Here is a 24,217-nt window from a genome sequence, read left to right on the forward strand (position 1 = left end):
TCATTGAGGCATTTATTTCATCTTTGTGAGCTGTGGTATTCCTCAGTGATGAGACAGTCTTGTCTTTACACTGTTTTATGTTTTTATTCTATTTTAAGGTACTCTGTTTCTCTCTTCTGCTTTTGTTCCTGCTTGTGACATTTACTTCTTGCAGTTCTTTGTTCTTAAGTAGTTTTTCTTCCCTTTCCCATTTTGTTGCTGAAACATTTAGGAAGGGAAGAGTTTTGTGCATAACTGTACAGCTAGATGGGGACAGAAATACTTGAGCTTCACTGAACTGATGAAGAACTCTAGATTTCATGCCTTTTGTCTTGGAATAATTGCAGAGCTGAGAAAACATCTTTGAATCAAGTCACACTAGTGCTGAAAACATTTATCTCTAATTTGAAAAAGCTCAGAATTTTTTTTTTAGGGTTTAGATATTTTACAGTATCTAGGTACCAAATGTTGAAAAGGGATATATACTTAGACTTGCTGAGGAGCCATGTCTTAGAATTAATAATGAAACCTTGTATATGTTTGCTTACAAATTCTGAAAACAAGTTATCTCCTATTTGTAACAAGACAACTCAGGTTTTATATAAAAAGTATTTTTTTCTTCTGTCATTGGTTATAAAAAGCACCAAAACCCAGATGAGAAAGATTTAGATATTGCATAATATTTTGGATTGTGTAGGTCACCTGTAACACACACTGTTTGAAGTTCTAATGGCCTTCGAAATATCTTGCATGTTTTGTAATGCTTTTGTCCATTAATTCTCTGTGCCATTTCATTAACAAGCTTTCAAAATTTTGCCTCCTGTGTTACAGGAAACTGGGTTGCAGTACAAGAAATTCATGGCCTATCCTTGGATCCTGACAGTTACTTGGCCGGTGGACATGGTAGGGCTCTTGTAGTTCTCCACAACTGTAGTATAGCCTTTTCTCTGGGGAATTGATCTAAACTCCTTATTGGCGCTTCATTTTGACTTTTCTCTCTTTCTGTAGACTCTGTATGAAAGAAGGAAATATTTCCAGGTTGAGTAAGAACGGGAGCTCACATCACTCTGTTGAGTGATTTGAATAGTTCTTTGGAAGAACTTATGTTATGGGCCTAATCTGACTGGTTTCTGGAAGCAGAGTTGCTTCTCTAGTGGTTATGAAAGGAATCTAAGGAAATCCCAAGTTAGGTGCCTAAATTTAGGTATATGCCTATATGGTATATATTTACAGCATGCATATTACCATTAAACAGTACCCCAGTGTGATAAACATGGACAGTAGAAATGCTCTTAAAAAGTGAGGGAGGTCTTTGTGTATTTTGTGCTGCTTTTCAGATTGAGGAGTAAGCTATGGTGATAAAGAAGATATTTCCTGAAGTTGTAGGTGGTCTTTCTACTGTCCATGTCATGATCAAGGAGCATTGACTGAGGCTTCCTGGAAACTTACCCTTCTGTTTTGGCACTTGCTACTGCTGTTTGGGCTCTGAACTGACTCTTACAGCCTGGTCAGGAACATACTCCAAATTCCCAATGTGCTTTGGGTTGCAGCCAGCCATGTGATCAGTCTGTATTTGCATTTCTCTTTAAAGAAAGCAGCAGCCCCTGTGCTTTGGAAACAAAGTTACGAGAGAAGAACATGAAGAGTACTTTGTAAGCTCAGGAGTACGCAGGTTGGGCGCCAGCCTAACGCAGTACTTGTGCTCGAGGCATGAGCTCTGGCGAGCCCCAGGTCAGAGAGAGTCCAGCTGCGTTACTTCTCTGCGTCGCTGAAGTGACTTCGGCATCAGGAAGGGAGCTGCTGGCTGGGCTGGCTAGCTGGCTTCTCTGCCGAGGGAACACGGCAGGAGCCGATGGGATCGGCTCATGTTAGCTCGGAGACAAAGGAAGAGGGAGGCTGTTCTGGTCTGCCTCCTAACAGGTTTATTGTTAGAAGTTTTCCAACCTGAACAAGCTTGGAAGGGATGGAATGCTATGGGATCCCCTCTGAGGCTTGTCCTGGGTTTTATAGGGAATTTGAAAGCTGTGGGGAAAGGGGAAAACAACCAATGAGCTATAAGCCAGGGGGAGGATACAATTTAACAAGAGCCACTGGGGGAAACAGAGAGGCGGGAGTTCTAACAAAGAACCAGTGAACAACCGAGTAATAGGGGAGGCGGCTTGTACCCGGGCACCGCCCAGGGGGTGCAGCTTAGGCTTCTGAGCTGCCCCTCGACCCACCCTCTGAGTCTGCCTGTTCGGGGAACTCTGTCCCGGGGATGGGCTGGGATTGATTGGCATTACGCTGCCCCAGCGCCACAGTGGGCTGGGTCACAGCAACACAGCAGGTTATGCTGGGTGTGAAGCTGTGTTAGAATGTGGCTGAGAAGGTGTTTGCCTGCTGGTAAAGGACTAGCTGAGCAGTGGCCTGCCTTCAGGATGAAGTTCTCCATAGTGAGCGAAGTTTTGGAGTTCCTTGACTCCACTCACACCTGGAAACTATCAAGATGCAAATTCATATTCTGAGCCATTCCTGGGATCTGTGAGGTGTAAATGAAATAAATGTTCACACTGTCTGAGGTTGCCATTTACAAAGTCTTTCTAGTGTGCTTTCCTCTATTTTGCATGAGAAGTCATTTCAACTTCCTTCTGTCTGCTTTCCTCCTGGCAGTATCAACCATACTGTGGACACTTACGGTTTCATTGTAACTTGCTTTTTGCATGATGTCCAAGGTATTGCCCACTTACTGTTTCTGTGGGGATTTTTGGAGACCCAGGTGCAGGTGGTAAAGGTGAATGACCAAGTATTTGGCATTAAGCTTTAGCCTGATAAACTCCTCAAGCTGGCAGTGCTGAGAAGAACAGTCCCATCCTGTTCACACCCCAGTTGTTTGTCTCCACTTTTCACTTAATTTTCTGACTGGGTTTTACCATGCTTTTGCAGGAAGAGGAAGGATAGGGAAGTGGGGAAGCACTGCTACCTGTGAGGAAGTAGAAGAGGCCAGGAGTGCTCATGGTTTATGCCAGTGAAAGTTACTTACTCTGCTCTGCCTTCACACACTTTCTTCCTCCTTTGTCTGTTCACAGCTACCTCGCATACATTGCTTTCAAATGTGAAATTTTTTGTGGCAGTGGAGCTCTAATAAAGTTATTTTGTCTCTCTGCTTGCTTGTATTCTAGTTGCTTGTCCCTACTTTGGAATACTAACCATGAAAAAAGTTATGGGGGGGGTGAAGTGAAACTGTCAGCAAAACTCTCTGATGTTCGGTGGGAGAGATGTGGTTGCCCAAACAGAACTAATTAGTGTGTTTTCTCTCAACTTTTCTTTCTTGTGCAGGACAATGAAGACTACCCACTCATCAGAACAGGACCCTACTGGAAGAAGTTCAAGGCCAATTTCTGTGAATTCATTGCAGTGCTTGTCCAGCAGTGCCAGTGCAGCATCCTGTATGATAACTACTTGATGGACACCATCATCTCGCTGCTTACAGGCTTAGCAGATTCCATGGTCAGAGCATTCAGGCACACAAGCACTTTGGCAGGTAAAATTACTTGCAGAGCTGCTGTAAAGGTGCTGAGTTTTACTGAGTTGTGTAAAAACTGCTCTAAATCGAAAAACTGTTTACTGGAGCACTTCTCTTATGCACTGAGAGTACCTTCTTCCTAGTGTATGTTGTATAAATGTCTATAATATAACCTGTTTGTTCCCATCTGTATCTGAATTGAATTTGAATGCTTTAGATACGATAGATCTGACCCAGTTTTTTCTTTAGAAAGAAATCTTTAATGCCTGTCATGACTGACTTCAGAATTTTGCTGTTCCGAGTATTATATTTTTCAGTAAAATTTTCACAGTTTTCTATTTTGTTATTTTTCTCCCTCTACTAATTAATGTGATGAGGTTGCAGTAAATGTTTCACTTAAAGAAGCTTCCTTTGGAGAGCTGCTATTCTTGTGGTCTCTGTGCTAAAAGAACGTTGCTTGTTGCACATTTTTGCTTCATGCACCATGATGACACTAAAGCTACTACTTTTTTTCCCTAAAGCCAGTAAATACCCTCTTTGCCATGCAAAGAGCACTTAAAGTATAATTTATTCTAAAGTATGCTGTTTGCTTTGAGGGCTCAAAAAAACAACTTGTAATCTGTTCAAACAATGCAGCAGTCCTTAGAGGAATGGTGTGAATTTTTGTCAATTTCAGTAGTATATTAAGATTCCCAGCCATTTCTGAGCCAGCTTCACGGGTTTTGGGGTTTTTTTTGGTGTTTTTTTTTTTTTTTTTTTTTGGTTACTGACAATCAGGTGTTCCACAATTCTAGATTCTTTTGCAGAAAAGTCAGAATTACATAAACTAGGAAGAGAGTTGCCCAGTAAATTACTTCTCTGACCAGAACTATGACCAAAAGTTATAAATCACCAGAAATAGAACTTAATTTTCCCTTTTTGGTCATTGTCTGCCTTTAAAATAAACACTGTGTTTTAAAACAAATTAGTATAATTTAGTACTTGTTCATATTTTGGATATAAACTGGATTTGGCTAACCATATCCTTTTTCTGGTAAAGTGGTGAATATGTTCATGCTGCATATCTCTGAGCTAAGCTAATTGTGCTGGGTTTGTTTCTTTTCTAGCAATGAAACTTCTGACAGCAGTTGTAGGCATCCATCTGAACCTTGATGTCAACAAACACAATGCTCAAAGATTGTATGAGGTGGAGAAGCGGAGGATAAGCGGCAAGAGGACCAGTTACAGACTTGATCAGCTAGAGAGAAAAAGGAAAGAGGTTAGGGAGGTGTCTTGTATGGGAGATGTGTGAACATGTAAAACAAGGATTGCTGGCTGCTTGCTTTTGGGTCTCTGCAGCTCTTTGAGTTTATATGTTTATCTAATGCATAGTGCAGAGCAGGTGTGACTGGCTAGATTGAGTGGTACAAAAATGACTAAGGTAGTAACTGCCTTTTGTATTGTTAACCTGTGATGTGTGTCCTACTGATTGCTTTTCTGAATTGGCATCATTAGCCCTTGATCTTCACACAAATATGGATTTACCCAGAAATTTAATTGTCTCAGTAGCTCTGGTGTTGTGGAGTGCAGTTTTGTATGTGTTTGTACAAATTGCAAGCCCAAATTTTAGCGATGAATCAAAAAGGACGCATGATAACTGTCATTTCTGTGTAAGTAAAGCATTATAGAAACGGATTGAACTTCAGGGATGTCCAGTATCATTTTTGCTGTTCAGCTTCTGTTGTTTCTTCCCTGCTCAAGCAGACAGCTCCTTTTCAACTCCCAGAGGCAGAGCTATAGCTGTAAAAAATAACTCTGGCTTGAGGGAGGAGGTGACTTGATGTATGAACATCAAGTATGGCTCCTTGTCTCCTGACCTTAGAATCACTTATCTCTGTTCTGAGTTTTAGATGTCCGTGGACTTCTCTGTTACAGAAACAACACCATTTTTGTGGGAAGGAGTGTTTGGGTGAGACAGGATATTTTAGCATCATCATAAGTCTGATCTGATGGGAAAGACAGAGGAAACGGGTGCGTTGGAGGGAAAACCCAAACTTGTCACCCTTCCTGATGCTGTTGATGACAGAATATTTTTATTAGGTGACTTGGATTTTCAGAAGTTTTTTCAGGATTCAGTTTTTTAATATGCTCATTGTGTATTTTGAAAATTCCTTTGTCTGCCTTTCTTCCGTCTCTGTTCAAGTACATGGAAAGAGAGTTTGGATCTATGTGTGAAGATTGCTTAATAGTTGTGCTGTATATTTCTGTGTGATTTCTGATAGATCAAGATCCACCGTATCAAACAAGTACCTTGTTTCCCAGGCTAGCAGTTGGTATCTGATAAAGCATTCCTTGGGACGTGGTTACAAAAAGGCCAGTTGCTAGTGCAGATACAGACCACTCATTTTATGTTGGTACCATGTGTAAACACCAGCAGTTTGCACCACAGTAGTGTTCCAAGGGCCCTAATGCAAATTTCTCGTGTGTAGTGAGTTGTGGAACCAATATTAACATTCAGTTCTCTTTGTATTTCAGTATGAGCATAAGCTTCTAGAGATACAGAACATGATGAATGCTATTTTCAAAGGGACATTTCTAAACCGCTACCGGTAAGAGTAAAAACAAAGCTGTGATATGTATCTGCATTCCCAAGAAACTCTTGCTCAGACTGTAGAGATATGAGAATCAAGTTAAACATCCTGGAGGCACTGATGGTGTCAAGGAAAGTGTAGCAGTTAAATAATTTTTAAGAATTTGGGCTTCCAAAAGAACCTCTTGAGTGTGTTCTTTCAGTTTTTCCTGCTGGCTGTAGAGCAGCACATTTGTGAATGAGAAGATATCCAGAATTGCTAAATAGTTTGTGGCTAAAACTGGTCTAAGTATTGATTGACGACTAACTTATAATATTAGTATGAAGATACTTGGAATATTTTGAATTATACATGCTTTTGCAATTCCAGAACATAAAAATATTGCAAATAATACAATTAGTTTTAAAATTAATTTTTAATGTATTAATATTGCAATTTTATGATTTCACAGTGATGTTATCCCTGAAATCAGAGCAACTTGCATTGAAGAAATTAGCAGCTGGATTAAAACATACCCAGATGCTTTTTTGAATGACAGCTACTTAAAATATGTTGGGTGGATGCTGTACGATAAGGTAAAGTTTTAAATTTTTTTTTTACTTGGGGCAGTACATGGGATTTTTTGTTTTAAATTTTTCTTAAAGAATCCTAGCATTTATTTTCGGAGTAGATATTAAGGACTGTCGTGGTACAAAAAGAGTTTACTTTCTTCCCCAATTCAGGTTTTATTTTTAAAGCCATTTTAACACTAAAGAACAGAGAACATTTTTTCCAGTTCTGTGTGAATCCCAGTGTGTGCATTTATTTTTATATGTCACTGAATTGGGAGTTATTTCTGAATTGTAAAATGGTTTATATCCTTTGGGAGTGTTAAATGTTGACTGAAATTATGCTTTTAGCTTGATGGACATTTAAAATTTTGTTTAAATTTATAAAAATGAGCAAATAAATATTGCCTATAGTAGAATAGTTCAATATTGCATTTCTCATCTGGAGTTGGACATAATACAGAAAATATTTACAGAAAGTCCAGCCATTTCCCAAAGGGTTTTCTCCTTTTCCTTCCTTATAGTTTGTTTTTTCTTTTGAGTAGAGGCACATTTAAAAATCCTCCAAAAACCACCAAAACAAACGATCAAAAAACCCAAAAAGAAGTCAGTAAGTCCAAAGCACCAAGCAATAGAACAAGATGCAATGGGCAAAAACTGATACCCTGGAAGTTGGCCTGGAATGTGAGGAAGAACTTCTTTACTGTGTGGGTGACTGTTCACTAGAAGAGATTGCTCAGAGAGGTTGTGGAGTCTCCCTCGCTGGAGATGTTCAGAACTGTCTGGACACAATCCTGTGCTAGGATGACCCTGCTTGAGCAGGGAGGTTGGACCAGATGATCCGCTGTGGTCCCCTCCAACCTGACCCATCCTGCTATTCTGTGAAAATACACTTTTTCTCTTGCTTCGAAAATGCATGAGAGAGACTTCAGAAGGATAGGAATATTTATCGTGAATAGCTGATGAGCGAAATCGACACGCTAGGCTTCTGCAGGCCGCCTTTGAAGGTGTCTGTAGCTCCCGTGTGCATCCCGAAACATCCGGGAATTTGAGTGAGCTCCGGGCAATGTTTGTGTTCTGTGAATCAGGTTGTACCCTGCCAGGGAGCCAGGAGGGGGCGCGCGAGGCTCCTGCTTCCCGGCGTTGTGCCGTCCCTCTAGAGGTGGCACTTGGGTTTTTGGGATGACAAATCTATCAGGAACTGCCGCTTTTTCCTGCATAAATTTTATCTCATCACAATATCTTTTTAGTACATGTTCAGTTTGGAGAATTCTCAAAAGAAAAAGTCATTTTTTTGAAGATGATGTGTCTTCATTCGCAGTACTCTACAGTGAAAATTAACAGCTGGTGTCTCTGATTAATGCACACAGCTCACCCAGAGCCATTTACTGGAAACTGGAAATGGTTGTTTTTTCGAAAGCCTTTTTTGTCTGAAAGCAATGCAGATGCAAGCAGAGTGAGATAAAGTGAGGTGTCTTCCATATTCTACATTTGGCTGAGACCTGATAGTGTGCCACTACTGGTGGCTGCAGTCCTGGCTGTGCTTTGTGCTTTGTGCTTTGTGCTTTGCAGCCACTGTCAAATTGCCTGATTTCAAAATGAGAGCAGGGCATTTTTGGCATCCACAGGGGCAGCAGTGTTTTTATATACTGTCATGGTTTTAAGCCCAGCTGGAGATGAAACACCACACAGCCTTTCGCTCACCCCTTCCCTTCCCTTCCCTTCCCTTCCCTTCCCTTCCCTTCCCTTCCCACCTTAGCTGAAACCAGGACATACGAATGTAATTTCCCACTACTCTTAATAAGCATTTCTCTCCCACCTTGTTGGGGGTGGATGGCAAGAAACTGCTATCTCCCAGAGCAAATTTTCTTTTAGTATATATAACAGAGAAGTTTGCCAAATAATTTAGGCTGCAGAGTGGAACAACCACAAAAGTGGTCTGAGGGTGGGGGAAAACCTGGCCATCTACAGTGCTGTAAACAGAGATAAGGTTCAGTCATTTATGAGGATTTAAAGGGGAGAGAGGAAGGGGAAGTAAGTATAAAATTAACATTTTTGTCTTCAGAGTCTTATATTTGAAGATAAACAATCTTTCTTCCCCATGAGATACCATTTTGCCATTATAACCTCATATGAACCATTAAAAGATGTTCAAAATTGCATATGAGGATCTCCTTTGGCCTGCTAAGAACTGTGTAACAGTGCTGTAAAGATATGCTTTCAAGTAGTTTATGTTCATCTGTTAGAAATAATTTAACTTTTTTGTTTTGAGGACCAAGGAGCAGTTGATAATAAATCTGACAGTTGTTTGCATTTGGATGTTATGTGTAAGCCCAGTCACCTATCAGTGCATTTGTGAAACCCAGGCTCTTAACTTGTACTCAAAGGCTCTAGTTTTCTTCCAAGAGAATATACAGTGCCTAAATCAGCATTCAGATTGAATCAAACCAGTGCTGAACAGAGCAGCAGGTGTTAAGGGAAGTGCTGTGGAGAAAGGTCTGAGTTAGAGATCAGAAAAATGAAGACCGTGAAGAATAAGGATGGGAAAAGCAGAAGGCAGAACTAGCAAACAGGAAGGCAGAGACCATGGACATGCACACTTGGGATGTCTGTGTTGGCCTAGCTTTGTCTGGAACTTCAGGGCAAGTTGTTGAGGTTTTCTCATTAGACTATTTTGAAAAACACTCAAAGAAATCCTGTGGAAGCAGGAACATGCAGTTGAAATGAGCTTCTGTGTCCTGACCATGTGATCCTCCTGGCAAACTACAGGAAATGTAAAGGGCTTTTAGTTTTGCCTTCTGTCCAACGTGGCTGTAGAAGCTGATCCCATGAGTATGGCCACTTATGAAATACTTTTTCAAATGGTCCTGTTAACATAGCGGTTTTCTGCTCATGTCTTTGGGCATATGTATGATATATATTCTGGGGGGGGCTGGGGAGAGAGAGGGAAGTTTTTAAAATTGTTTTACCTCGAAAGACAGTTGGATTGTCTTTGCTATCCAAGAATAACTCAGAAATAGACCTCCCTAGCTCATAATGTGGGGAGTGTTGACCCAGATGAAAACAGGAAAATAGCAGAAGTAGTCATAGAAGTAGTTATTTGTTTCTGGTTACTAATTTTCTCAGCATGTAAAGAAACATCCATGTATGGGGTTGTGACTGAGAGCTTTTGGGTAGGAACAGGATACCTCAGAAGGGATGTAGTATACTTTAATGTGTTACACTTTATGTCTGCAGGCCTATGCTTGACTCTACCTGACTGACAAATGACGTTACCAGGCACATGCCAAGAGCTAAATGACCATTCAGCAAACCAGTGCACACTGTTGTGCCTTTTCCCAAGCACAAATTCAGTCCCTGTTCACAAGCAGAGTGTTGTGAAAAAGAACCAAGGGCAGCTGAAGCCAGTTTTGCAGTACATTGGCTGAGCTGAATTTGTGCCACTGTGCAGTGATGGGTGCCACCCTGGGACTGTCTGTTGAGAGAGTTCTGTGCTGTGCAGCCCTTGTGGCTGTAGGAAGCAGGAGATGTGGGCAACAGTCTCTTCCTCAGAAACTTTATAATTGAATTATGATGTAGAATAAATACTGCTGGTGTGTCATGCGCACATTAGAGAGCAGTGTACATTGTTACCTGTTGATCTTTCATTTTATATTTCTAGCAAAAAGCTGTCTTAAGCAAAACTGTTAGTCAGAGCCTGCCACTGGGTATCATCCTTGGCTTTCCATCTAAGCAGGTGAACAGGAACTTGTAGCAATGGATATCCTATGTGTAGGTGGTCTCCTTTCTTGGATTTCCATGTTTATTCTTACTGCTATTGTTAGCAAGTGGAATTAAGAAAGAAATATGAAGAGATTCAAAGCCTGCAAATCATTTTAGTGTCTCTGCTGATAGCTTGGCATTATAAATTTACAGAACACATGATTTTTCTATGTTGGATCATCAAAATCACTTTCCTAATGCGATTTAAAACTGTGTCCTTTGAAAGGTGTAGCAATATGCATGAGATAACTGAAAAGCTGGCTAAGGAAAAGACTTCTTTTTGAGGCATTTATGAAGCAGGAGTACGAATAGTATGAAATAACACCCTGTACAGATAAATATATTTTGCCTAAATTAACTAATTAGGCTGAATTCAAAGCAACCCTTTTCCTAGAATACTTAAAGTACTGTGTCTAGCGTAAAATAGAAATAGGGAGAAAGAATGACACTTAACTCTGTAAGAATCCGTAGTGATAAACCATTGCATTTCTGAGTTGTACCTCTTCCTCTGGGAATCTAGAGAAATCCAGAATTTCTTGGACTCCTTGTCTGTGTTTAACAATTGTCCCAGTCAACTGTTGAAAAGAAGCAAGCAAAGTCTGATATATGGGAGAGTGCTGGTTGTACTAAGTAGGTCATCCATACTCCTGTCTTTGTATCTTTAACAGATGAATAGCAAATCCCTGTATCTTTTGCATTCTGTTGCTTTTATTAACTGTGATGTCTGTGAGAGTTTCTTTCACTCTTAGGGAGCCTAACACAAACTTTGATGTTACCTTTAAGTTTGGCTCGTTGCAGGCTTCCTCTGTGTGTGTGAGAGAGAGAGTGTACACACAGACAAAATGGTACTGATGTCACTAATCAAGAAGATGGGGCAACATTTGAATAACCTGCTGTAGGAACCCACAAAGAACTCTTATTTACATGATATAAATGCTGATAGTGAAAAATAAGGATATATATGTGTGTTTTACTGTTAGCCAATTTCTCTTTGTCTTGCAGCAAGCTGAAGTACGGTTGAAGTGTCTTCTGGGACTGCAGGGAATTTATAGCAGAAAAGAACTTGTTTCCAGGATGGATCTCTTTACTAACAGATTCAAGGTAAATAAATTACTGTTTGCTGTTTTTTTAAGTATAGGTTGGGTGTATACACAGGACCTGATGTTTTGATCAGAGCTGATCTCCCCACTCTCTTGACTGAGAGGAACTTAGACTCCTGCAGAAACAGCCTTGTTGACTGAGTGGATGAAGGAGTTTTGCTGAGGTGTTTCTTTCTGTTTCTATGGAATTTTCCATTTCACTTTAGTTCACACAAAATGGTGTTAGTATGCACTGTGGTCAGTTGTCTCTGCCATTTATCCAGATTGGCCCAGATTTTTTTACAGGATCTTTGGCAGGTGACAAAGAATTTCATATGCTAAAGATCCCCTTTTTGCTGCCCCTGATAATGGGTTAACCTTGTAGGTAGTGGACTGGCTGTCCATGTATCACACTGATGTGGGAATGGCTCTCTCTCGATCTACCATGTCAGTATGAGTCTTGAAGAAGGATCCCTTATCTCCTTTCTGAACAAATCAGGTGATACATTGTAGTTTTGAGAGCTTGTTTTGTGGATTCACTGATCCTGTACTCTGCCTTTATCATTTTCCAACATCCTGACTCATTTAAGAAGTAAGCCCTTTACTTTTTTCAACCCTGGCCTTGGTAATGATTTTGTCAACTGCTCTTATCCTAGCAGGGTTGCACCTTCTCAGTATTTGAATAACAAAGCTCAAGATGATGCAGCTGATATCTCAGTAATCACAACATGATTCAATGTCAGGACAAATCAATGCCTGCATGTGGTGGCGATCAGTGTTCTTTTTGCAAAAGGTGCAGGGCTTACTTGTATATCAAAGCAGTTGCTAATAGTAAAAAATGCCTATCAGATATCCTCCAAGAATAAGAAATAGATTAATATTGGTATCTTAGTAATAAATTATTCAGAATGAAACTTGGCTAAGACTGACCTCTGTTTTATATGATTATGTGGTAGTCCCTTATCTTTCTGTCTCCTGTAAGCTGTGTAACCAAATGCAGGGTTGGTGTTCAATAAAGACTGACGAAATAGCTCCAGGCTGTTTGTACTGTGATCTCCCTGTGTGGAGGACGCAGTATAAATGGATTATTGCAAACTCCATCCCCCAGTCCAACCCTCCACCCAAAACCAACTCTTTTCTCTCTAAACAAAAGAAATCCAAACAGCCACACAAGAAATACAAGTTTAAAAATTTAAATCATGCTTTCTCAGTGATGGGGAATGTAATCATATAACCATCAATCCATTTCCTGCAAATGGGAGTTACTCGTGCTCCCTCTGTTACCCTTGAGTGTTCAAACTCAGGATTTGTGGACTTACATACCTTCCAGCTGGATTGTGAGAAAAAGGAAGGTGCAAAGGAAAATGAATATAGAGATTTAGAATTCATATGTTAAATGGGGAAACTGTTAGTCCCAAATCAAGCAAGTCTAAAGGTGTAATATATCTTAAAGATATAGGCCACACTGAGGTGTGCAAGTTCTTGGTTCTATGGGATGGGAAGTTTTCCAGTTTTCTGAGCTGTTTGCCTGTGTACTAAGTTACGATATTGTGAATCCTGGAGGTCAGCAATGTTGCTGCTATGCCATGAGGTATCTTTATGACTTAAGCTCTAGCTGTCTTTCCAGCAAGGCATTGACTTCTGTAATGTGCAGGTGCAGGCACTTTACTGTTAATGGGAGGAACTGATTATATATTGCTTGTAATTTGAGGCTTACCTTCATTTAACATATTGAAGTGCCAGTAGTAACATCTTAGAAACAAGTTGTCAGTCACTTTTAATTTGTAGTGTGTAGTTGATTTCTTGTGAACGCATACATTACATCTATAAAAAATATCATATTACTGCATGATTAATTCAGTTAAAAATTAACATGCTGTTAATTTTCAGGGGCTGGGGAACTACTTGGTAGTAATCAAGTTGCCTTATGTCTCTTAGGAAATAGCTACTGAAATAAAAATAAATCTCTGCTGTACTAGTGTAGATGATCTAGCTGTAGCAAAATACATGTTTATTGAGAATAAACCATGTTACATCTTTTTATTGTCATTTTACATCCATTAGGATCGAATTGTGTCCATGCCTCTGGACAAGGACCATGAAGTAGCAGTTCAAGCCATGAAACTCTTGATGCTTATGTCACAGTAAATAATTTCTTTTTTAATTTACTGTATTGTTTTAATGGCAACAAGATCCAGGTACAATCCTGATGAATCTTCCTGTAATCAGTTACTTGTTGGGAAACAGTTGCTTCTGGCAGGATGTGAGTTACAGGTAAAGCTGCTCAAGACATGGCATTTTCTTTCTGCTGGAAATGCCAATGTTAAGAAAACCCTTGTGCTGAGATTCAATCTGAAAACTACATTTTTATATCTTTACATTTCCCTGTGAAAGGAAATTCCACCTTTTTAAATTTTGGCTTTTCTCAAAAAGAGCATTTGACTGCCTTGGGGGAAGTTCCCACTGAAGATGGGGTCCCCACCCCCATCTTCTGTCCCAGGATTGCCAGGCCTTGACCAGGAGCTTGGAGAACTCTGCCATCTTCCCTGTCTCTGCACCTGATGTAGGAAGCCTTGATCTTTGAGGCTGTTGCTACAATTTGGACTTTCGGATTCTTGGCTCCAGGGCAGAGAATCTGGTAGCCTTTGAGCCCATAGCAGACTGACTGACAAGAAATGAGCAAGTGTTTGACACTTTTGTTTTGCTGAGGTGGAAAACCAACGGAACAGTTGTTTTCTTTGGAAATTTACTTGCTGGCCATAGATTTGGTAGGATAATGGCAAGCTGGAAGTGTGGGGAAGAATTAGACTTAGCATTACAGAAGTATATAAATATTACTGTGATGCATCCTTGAACAGCATGTTTATTTTAGAAATGTCTTTATTTGCAAAATATGTGTAGAATAAATTTTCTGTCCCTCTTCTTCAAAGCGAAATGGGAATAAAATCTTCACTGCATTCCATTGGTAATACAGTTGAGATGTTAGGACTCAGTGTCTCTTCTGTCTGAGAGTGTAAGTTGAATTTTGGTGATACCGATGCTTATTTCCATGTACAGCATGACACGTTGTCTAATAGCCTTGTGGGATTTGCTTCTCTATTTAAGCCAGAAGTATTGGTCATTGCTAGAGGAGCATGTAGACCTTAGTGGTCCAACTAATACGGTGTTGTAGATATTTACATTAAATTCCAAGTATGTTTGTATATTGAAGTGCTGCTTTCTAGTCTCCTATCTCACTTCACATTCCACTGGTTTGAATGGCATTTTTCCCGGCCTCCTTCAATAGGCACATCAGAACAGCATATGATGCTGTGAACACTGCACCCTCTTCAGAAGGTAGTGCCATTGTTCGGGCCTCACTAGTAGTAGCCAGGGTTATATTGTTCCTGTGTTCACAATGTCCATTTCTACATCCCTTGGTTCCCCATGGTGCCTAGCTGTTAGAACAAAGCACAATGCCATGTCCATGGATAACGTGTCCCTGTGCTAGGAGGAGCAGCTTGCCATTGTTGAAGTACAAAGATTCCATACACCCGTTATGGCTGCACTTGTTCCGTATCTGAATTAACAAGAGCTATATTGGCACTGCAGCTGTTTATCATCTCTGGCTTTATTATAAGGGATCATGTTCTCATTAATGCAAGCTGCAGCTATAAAAGTTTGATCAATGTTTCTTTTTCCCTGAAGCAATTTTTTTCAGAATTTTGCTTAAATATGGTTTCCACTGTGAAGAAATGCCTTCTAAAGTTTTCTGAATGGTATTTTCCATCATAAGATGTAATTTTCATAAGTAAAATTAATACTTTATAAAATTGTTTTTAATTAGGCTGTGTAGAGGCCTAGCAAATACATTTTCTTTCTTTTTGCTCATCTGTTGCATAGCCATCCTGCTTTTTTCCACTGTCCACCCCAGTTGCTCTTAGCCCTGCTGATTTGGCTTAATTATTGGAGTGGTGAAAGTGTGAGTTGGGGACTCAATAAGCAAATTCAACAACAGCTCTTCTCTTTGATAAGAGTAGTGCTGACCAGTCTATAACTCTGTGTGAAGAGAATGCAGACAATATAGACAGTCGCATGTACATGTTTCTTAATAAAAAGCCTGCATCAAGATCCTTTTCTAGCAGGGGAAAAGCTGATGCCTTAGTACGTACAATAGTAGCAGAAAGGACTTGCTGCTGGCACTGCAGAAGCAAAGACCTGCAGGGATGTTGTGTCTCAAATAGGTGTGTCTCATAGCTCAGAAGCAGTGTCTGGATATTGAGCAGTGATGCTACTTGATATGTGCGGTAAAGCATGAAATGGAGTTGGGGACAGCAACTCCCCTGCCTTAAAGGGGACAATAGAATAATAAATGACAGCTTGTATAAATGGCATGGCTACTAGTATGCACTGGTGTAATAAAATTTTTGCCACTTTTGTCATGCTGTCTTGGCTTCTCTTTGAATGACGAATTTTTGTCATCTGCAAATTCGGCAACTGAATTCAAGCGCCCCAACTTGCATTTTTAGTGAGATGTGAAAGACCTTTCAGGTCAAGTTTCTATTTTTAAAGCTACTGGCAAGAATCTCTATCTGAATTCCCTATATTTGATCTGGAATCATTAATTATTAAAAAAAAATAATATAATCTTAACTGGTGAGGTACTGCCCTTCAGAACATATCTCTAATCTTGGAATAAATATTTTGTTGTGTCATGATGTGAGTCATCAAGAAGCAAGGCCAGGAGTAGTTTTTTTTCTTCAAATAGTTTTTCTTGGGAAAAATATATTATGTAAGTAACTTTCTTTTACTGACTTCCAGAGTTGTCTTTTGGGTGAGTATAGCAGCTAATTGACCGTTTTTGTGATGTTTTACAGTGGCAGCAGAGCTGTGCTCCATGTGTGTTAGTAACAGGTTTGAGCATCTCTTAAACGTGACTGCATTCCAGTCCTGTGGAATATCCACTGACTTTACATTCTCTCTCTTGATAGCTAGAGAGACAGTGAAAACACTGATCTTTTCAATTTACTTATATGTATTACATTATTAAAAAAAAAATCCCAGTGCTGATTCAGAATTCTCTTGCTATGCATAGACTTAGTTTTTTTCAAATCCGTATTTGTATTTTGTTCTTGTGTATCTCTGTGAGCTGAGATTTTTTTTCCTTCTTGTTTGTTGCATGTTGTCTCAATTGAATGCCAGTCTTTGGGCTAGTAGTTTTCTATTTTTGCACAGCATGATGTGATCCTGAAACTGAAATGAGCCTATGAGGCTTAGCATAATAGAAATTATTAATGGTACTGAATTATGCATAATTGTTAGCATTAATGTTGCAAAGGATCTGACAGGGAATAGAACTAGGAAGGAAATAAAGAGGGAGAAAACATGAGTGACAATGAGAGACCAAGGTATCTTACTGAAAACATTGCCTTTTAGGAGGCAAATTAGTTTAGCATGCCTACTGCTAGACAATTCTGTTAATTTTTGTGTGCTTAACTACCTAAAAGAGTAGAGGGATTATGGAAAAGAGCAGCAAAAGTAATTGGGTAACTGCAGTAGATGCATGAGGGAAGGTTACAAGTGGTGTGGGTAAGGGCACAAATCTGCAATTAGCTTGAATATGTAAATAGCACAGGGGAAAATGACTGTGATTTACATTAGTTAAATGTAACTGGAAATTACACTGAGTTTTAAACACAAACCATATCAGTCTGCCACAGCATAATCACAGTGTATATGCTAATCCTATTGTAGGTGCGTGGGAAAGGACTATTGTTACATTGTAGTGGCAACCATGTCGTCATTTTGCTGATCACCAAAGTCTGTCTTCAAATACCTGCAAATGAGAGCTGGGGAGCTGTAATCTGGAGATTACAGAACAGATTAGTAGGACATGATTTCTGTACTTAAAATTTTTATTGCAGACATTAGAATACTTTCAACATATGTTTTTTTGGTTGATAGTGCTCAGTGTACAAATACTGCTTGTACAATGCATCTGCAGATTTGGATGTTTAACTTGACAATTTTAAATGCAACGTGAACAGATTCTTTTTTGACTGAGATGCTATACCTTGGATTGTCAATCACTATAATGTGTACCAGATCTTACCATGCACAGCCACTAAAAACAAAGACTAGCATAATACCCTGTAAAGTGCATCAGGTGTGTTTTTATTTTACTCTTGTGATTTTGATGGATATCCTTGGTATGAGTAGCAGCACAGACCAAGTCAAGCAACTCCAGCAGTCATGCCTCTTGCTTGCAACAAAATGAAACAAAAAGCAAGATATGAAATCTTTCAACTGGTGCCATATGCAGAACAAAATGGGTCTGTGATCTCCCTCTAGAATGTCCCAGTTTCTTCTTTGTGACATGTTCACACTGAAGTGCAGAGAAAATGGTATGTCATGAGATTGGTATGTGGAAGACCATGCCTGTTTATTTTTAGGCACCTAAACACTTGCAGGCACTTCTGGCTTAACCTTTATCTGTTGCTTGGCATTCTGAGGGCTGTGAATTTGCAGCAGTATTATTGCTGTATTTGAATTATTCTTTGTGTGGTTGATGATTGGCTTATGTATGTAAGAAAGAAAGGCACCTGTTTTCTGTGGTAGTGTTAGTGCTGGCTGTAGCAGGTGTAGTCAAGTGCTGCTGCTTGCAGAGGTAGGTAAAATGCCTGAGCACTCATTTCAGTGGGAGTTATGAATGTAAACCTCATTGTGGCTCAGAGAGTAGTGTTTGAACAGTAATAGTAGTAGTAGTACACACAGGTATTCCCTCCCACTCAAGAAAGAAAAAAACCTGAAAGATCAGGTGCTCAGGTGGTGTCAGGAGTGTCTGTCAGCTTGTGCTGCAAAGAAAATAGATTCTTCTCCCTTCCTTTGCTTCTCTGCTGTTTGGGGGTGCTTCATTTGCAGCTGGAGCTGTTGCATCTGACCTTGTATGTCTTGAGGAGGCAGGAAATAACACTGCACTAGATTAATGTAGCTGGCAAATTCCCAGGCTCCAAGAAGACAGTTAAAAACAGGGAGGTTGGGATTTTGGAAATCACAGAATTGCTGAAGTTAGAAGAGTTGTCTGGTCCAACCCCCTACTCCAGAAGGGCCACATAGAGCACGTTGCCCAGGACTGCACCCAAATGGCTTTTGAGTATCTCCAGCAGTGGAGACTCCACAACCTCCCTGAGCAGCCTGTGCCAGTCCTCTCTCACCCTCACAGGAAAAACATGTTTCCCAATGTTCAGGAGGAGCCTCCTGTGTTTCAGTTTGTGCCTGTTGCTTCTGGTCCTGGGCACCACTGAGCAGAGCCTGTCTCTGTCTTCTTACTCCCTCCACCAGCTTTGCTAAAAGCCCCCTGAACCTTCTTTCTTCCAGGCTGAACAATCCCAGCTCCCTTGACCTTTCCTCAAAGGAGAGATGCTCCAGTCCCAGGAGAGATGATCCCCAGATCATCTTTGTGACCCTTCCTTGGTCTCTCCCCAGTATGTCTCTTGTCCTGGGGAGCCCAGCCCTGGACCCAGCACTCCAGGTGTGGCTTCACCAGTGCTGTGTAGAGAGGAAGGATCAACTCCTCGAACCTGCTGGTAACACTTAATGCAGACTGAGATACCATTCACCTTCTTTTCAGCATTGGTGGCTCGTGTTCAACTTGGTGTCCACCAGGATCCCCAGTTTTTTTCCTAAGGATAGAAAATACCTATGGAAAGGCAGTTTCATTAGTACTGGAAAGGAAGAGTCCTTAATTTCTGTCCAGAGAGACAGATGTTGCTGAGCCCTTCAAGCTATCTGAACAATTTAGTCAAGGAGCTCTTTTAAAATAGAAACATTTAGGTATTGCATTCATAATTTCTATAAATATGCTAAAGAGAGAAAACCTGAAATACAAAGAAGAAAAAATTTAAATGTAAAAAAATATGTATGTTTGACCGGCGTGTTCATGCAGGAAATTCCATTTAAGCATAAGAAAAAAGTTTTTCACTGTGGGAGTGATCCAGTGCTGGAACATATTGCCAGAGATGTTGTAGAGTCTTTGACTTCATAGATTGGACACAACCTTCATCAACCTGCTGTAGCTGATCCTCTTGTGAGCAGGGGGTTGGATCAGATGATCTGCAGAGGTGCTGACCATCCTCAGTGCTCTGTGATTCTGTAGTGGTTCAGTCTAGATCACTGTATATTTGTGTAGAAATTTCTTATATTCCAAGCTGTCCACTTGGTTTTGAAAAAAACAGTGTTTTGGAAAAAAAAAATATATATAGAGAAAATGACAAAGACATCTTCATGGAAACTAGTGCTTTAAAAGAACTGAATAATAGATTAACATTAAAAAGAATGAAGGAACCTTGTCAGACTGCTAGTTTATTTGTGTAAATTCCCCATAGTCTTTTAATACTTGTTATATCATGTCTTTTTATTCCTGTAAGTGCTCTTTTCTGTCATTCTTTGTTCTACTCTCAATTGTCAAGCTTGTAGAAGTTTAATAAATTTGATCATTTATGGCTTTACAGGACACACCACTGCTTATTCATATGCTCTAGTGCACCATTTTACTTCTTTCATTTTTTTACTGTTGAACATCGATAAACACATTTTTACGCTACTTTCCCAGTTCTGTAGATGGTTGAATGAATGACATAAATATTTTCCTTTATGCTGATTTCTTAATGTGTATTATCAGACAACTTCCTGTATGGCCTATTACTGCAAATGTGTGCTCAAGGTAATTGCATGTTTAAACAGTCTGCCAAAACCTGTCTTAAGTATGTAAGGCAGCTTTTATTTCACATTATCCTGTGAGACCGAGTCATCACTTTTGGAGACATACCATTAGCACTCTCATTTAAAGGCCTTTTTAATGGATGCTCCAGTGATACTCTCACCTAATGTGAGCTCACTTCTTTTTCAGTCAGGTTGGAGGATATTTTGGGGCTTTCTGACTTGTGAGGATGCTAAAGGATGTGATGGGCTGGAGACAAATGGGCAAGCATAGGAAGGACTGCTGATTTTTTTTAGACATCGCTCTTAGCAAGAGAATAGCATGACTCCTCAGTTGTAGAGAGGGTATTGGACCACATTTGTAGATGGTTTTAAAATGTTACTCCTCAAGGATTGAATGCAGTGATAAATAAAAAACCTTTCCTCTCACCTGGGTGTAGTAAGTGTAAGGATCTCATATGTTGCTATTTCATTCTCTGAAGTAGCCTAGCCTAGTGACATTGTTGTGGCAGCAAGAAGGAGGTATTTGGAAACTGTAATGCTTGCTTTGGACTTCCCTGCTCTGGTATCTCTTCTTTGGGTTATTCAACCTTGATGCTTCAGTTTCTCTTTCTAAAAGTTTGATATGGATACCATTTCTACCTCTCAGAGAGAGTGTTCTAGGTTTACTAGTTGGCATATGGTATTCTCAAGATGTGTAGCTGAATGAAAAAAGTCATGACTTTGAATGTGCTTGTGCAGAGAGGTCCCAGCCATAGGTGTGCCATCAAGAATGTGTTTCGATTTCTTTTTACGTGGGACTCTGTACAAGTCTAGTGTAATAGAATATGGGTTTTAAAATACTGGAATAAATAACTTAAAAATAATTTGTACTACAAAATGAAGGTTTCTTATTGTTTATTATCTTCTATGGTGAACATCTAAGCATGAAGTAGAGGCATGATTTTCCTGTTTTATTACTCTTGCCCTTTTTACCGTGATCACTAATCAACCGCAATTATACTTTAAATTAATGTTCATGTCTATGCAGTGGGCCTGATTTACCATGGCTTGCACAGACTGTTTCTCTACACAGTGAGTAAAAGAACACTGCCAATTTTGTTTGAGAGCATTTTTAGAAATGCCCTACAAAAATTTACACATAGCTGTGTAAACAAGTAGCATGGTTATGGAGAATCAAGTCTAGTGAAAGCTGGACATAGCATTCATACTGTTCTTTGCAGATAAACCTGGTCTTTAACTTCCGTTGTTATTTTTTGCCTAGGAACTGTGAGGATGTATTATCAGCTGAGGACTGTGAAATGTTGCACCAGTTTGTTTATACCACACACCGTCCACTTGCAGTAGCAGCTGGGGAATTCCTTTATAAAAGGTATCCCTGCCTACTTCTTGCATATTCTCATTTGTTTTGGAATGAAGGTGGATTTATTTAAGGGGGACATTAAGCATTACTTTTTCCTCTGAAAGTGTGTTTCTTCTGGTGGATCAGACGAGAAGTGCTGTCTGGAGGTAATTGCGTCTTTTCCTGCACAGCCTGAAAACAATAGGCATGAGAAAAGTTGGAAGACTAACGCAGAGGGTATGAAACTACTGACTGATCCACAAGTGCCATGCTACATTGAGAACAGGCTCTCTTTCATTCTACTTTCTTGTCCTATTGCTTTGCTTCTTACAAGCTAATCTGTCACCTGGTATCTGCTGGATTTTCATAGTTTGGTGATTAATCACAAAAATGGCCTCCTCTTCTCCCTTTGGAAGTTGCCTTATACATTGTAAAGGCTTTAAATAATGGGAGATGCAGCAGATTAGAAAGCCCTCCCAGTTTCCTGTCAGGTTAAACAGGGTTTATCTTCCCCAGGAGTAACTCTTAAAAATGGGCTTCTTATAACAATGGTTGCATGAAGCTGAATGGAGTTGTCATGCTAAAAAGGGAAGAGACAAATATTCTTTCTCTACTGAGAAAGAAATAATCTTGACTTACAAAAAGGAATGAAAATAAAAATATTTAGGCAAGGATTTTTTGGGGGAAGATTCAGAAGTAATGATTGTGTTTCCACACATACAGAATCTCCTCCTAGTTGTCTTTTCCTGTCTAACTGAAATGTTGGCATTCTGGAATTTGTGGAGCCAAGTCCAACAGAAAGACAAATGAAGAGAAGCTTCTGTTTTGATGAGTCTGCTATCACATCTGCTAGACTTAGTGTTTTGTGTTGGTCCTAATATGCACTCATAAATTAGATGTTTTTCCTCTCAGAACTCTGCTGCTTTTTGCTATCAAAGTGATTGCCCTGATAACTTTACTTTTTCTACCCAGCTTGCCAGTGCACTGTGGACACCTTGATGCTGTAAATCTCATCCTTGTTCTTGTTTGCCCAGTGCTTCTCTCCAGCACTTCTACCAGTATAGAATGTTCATTCTCGTGTGAAAGACATGTTAGTGACACCCTCCTTTCCCCAGTCATACTGATAGGTTTTAGTATTAATGCTTATGCTTTCCAGCCCTGCTGCCCCTTCTTCTTGGTTTGCACAAAATCTCCTCTATGTCTGCACGTTTTAACTTAGGTTACTTAGCTGGCATAAATTATACTAGCAGAAGCACTTCCTGAATGCACAAGCTGACATTTTTGCTGACATTTAGTAGTGTGGTCCAGCTCTTAAATCCAAGCTGTTTGGGCAGTATATTAGTCTGCGGGGATGGCCTTCCTGTATTTATCTTGGGATTAGTACTCTTTGTGGGCAGTAGTCACAGTCATTTTGGATAAGGGGGGAAATGGAAATGTCATACTGTGCTTCATACTTCAGATAGAAGAGGAACAGCAGCTTTTCCACTGTATTTGTGACGTTAATTTCCTCGTACAGTTACAAGATACTGTGCTTTCCTTAAGAAGCTGCAGTTCCAAGATGTACTGTGATGTGAACAGTGGCTGTGTCGTAATATCTCTGTTGTGTTAAGGTTTAAATTTGGCCTAGAGCAAGCCCCTTTTCAAGCATGAGCAAATGCTGGCCTCCTTCTGTGGTCAGTTCTGTGGAATCTGCATCCATTACCCAGAAAGCTGGGAGGGTACCTGTGAAACTGTCAGAAATAGTCTCTGCATCCACAGGGACAGCATATCTCTCATAATGCAGAACAATCTAATCTTTTTTCCTTTCATCTGCTGAAAAAGTCAAATGACATTTGGGGTAAATAAGTAGACACTTAAGAGAAATACAGTCCTTGTGATCTTGACAGAATTACTGTTTCATTGGTAAATGAGGAGAATGTGGCAGAACTGGACTGACTTCCTTTTCTGTTGGCAGGCTGCTTAGTCATGAGGGAGATAAAGAAGTTCAGCCCAAAGGAGGAGGAAAGTTTGGGGCGAGTACTGACCAATTGAAAAGATTAATACACTTTTTCCTGGAGAGTGAGGTGAGGAGAATAGCCCCTCTAGTAAGCCTTTTAAATCCAGTGCTGCATGTTAAATCAATTATTTTCTTTCTTTTGAAAGCAATTTCTGTTGGTGAGCTCTGAAATGTTTGGTGTTTGAAATGTTTTTACTCTCTAGGTTAAGTTTTTAATGAATCCATTTCTGTTCTGTTGTATTAAAACTAATTCGCAAGTGTGCTAATGCAGAGAATCAGTGCTGAGGCAGTTTCTGGAAGTAAGCTGAAAGTCTAATGCCACCAAGTGAGGTTTTTTTGGAATGTGTCCATGTCTTTCTGCCGGCAGGTGTGGGTTGCTGTACCATGACTCCATGCTGACCCAAACCTGTAGTTTTATTGAGAGTTTTATCAGCTGAAGTGCTGATAAACAGTTCATGCTTAGCTTTTGCAGTGGTGCAGACCTCTCTCTGGCCAAAGTGTCTCAGACACAGCAGTTTTGAATCTTTCTGCAAAGAACTGGATAGGAAACTTGTTTCTAGTCCTGTGACTGGATTTTTTGCTGTTCCAGACAGCAATATAAAGCAATACAGAAGCTAGTTTCAGAGATTATTTAAATTAAATTTAAATTACAATTTGTATTAAAAAGAAAATAAAGTATTTTTTGCCTGCTTTTCATCCTTTTTCACCCCACTTTCCTGCTTTGTATCAGATTGAAGACATG

The 24,217-nt window shown here is 39.8% G+C and overlaps 1 protein-coding gene across 2 annotated transcripts in view; it reads left to right on the top strand.

Annotated features, from left to right (window-relative positions):
- Positions 1-24,217, top strand: part of LOC121670831 (cohesin subunit SA-2-like) — a 62,847-nt gene that overhangs the window by 13,285 nt on the left and 25,345 nt on the right. For both annotated transcript variants that reach the window (XM_042041679.1, XM_042041670.1), the window contains 9 exons: positions 811-882; positions 3,295-3,499; positions 4,588-4,739; positions 5,996-6,069; positions 6,503-6,626; positions 11,364-11,462; positions 13,505-13,584; positions 21,402-21,509; positions 23,434-23,542. In XM_042041679.1, coding sequence (XP_041897613.1) covers positions 811-882; positions 3,295-3,499; positions 4,588-4,739; positions 5,996-6,069; positions 6,503-6,626; positions 11,364-11,462; positions 13,505-13,584; positions 21,402-21,509; positions 23,434-23,542 — 1,023 coding nt within the window. The remainder of the gene's footprint in view (positions 1-810; positions 883-3,294; positions 3,500-4,587; positions 4,740-5,995; positions 6,070-6,502; positions 6,627-11,363; positions 11,463-13,504; positions 13,585-21,401; positions 21,510-23,433; positions 23,543-24,217) is intronic.

Source organism: Corvus kubaryi, unplaced genomic scaffold (genome assembly GCF_017639235.1).
Source record: "Corvus kubaryi isolate FWS band 111438036 unplaced genomic scaffold, C.kubaryi_AGA036_p1.0 133, whole genome shotgun sequence".
NCBI classification, from domain to species: Eukaryota; Metazoa; Chordata; class Aves; order Passeriformes; family Corvidae; genus Corvus; species Corvus kubaryi.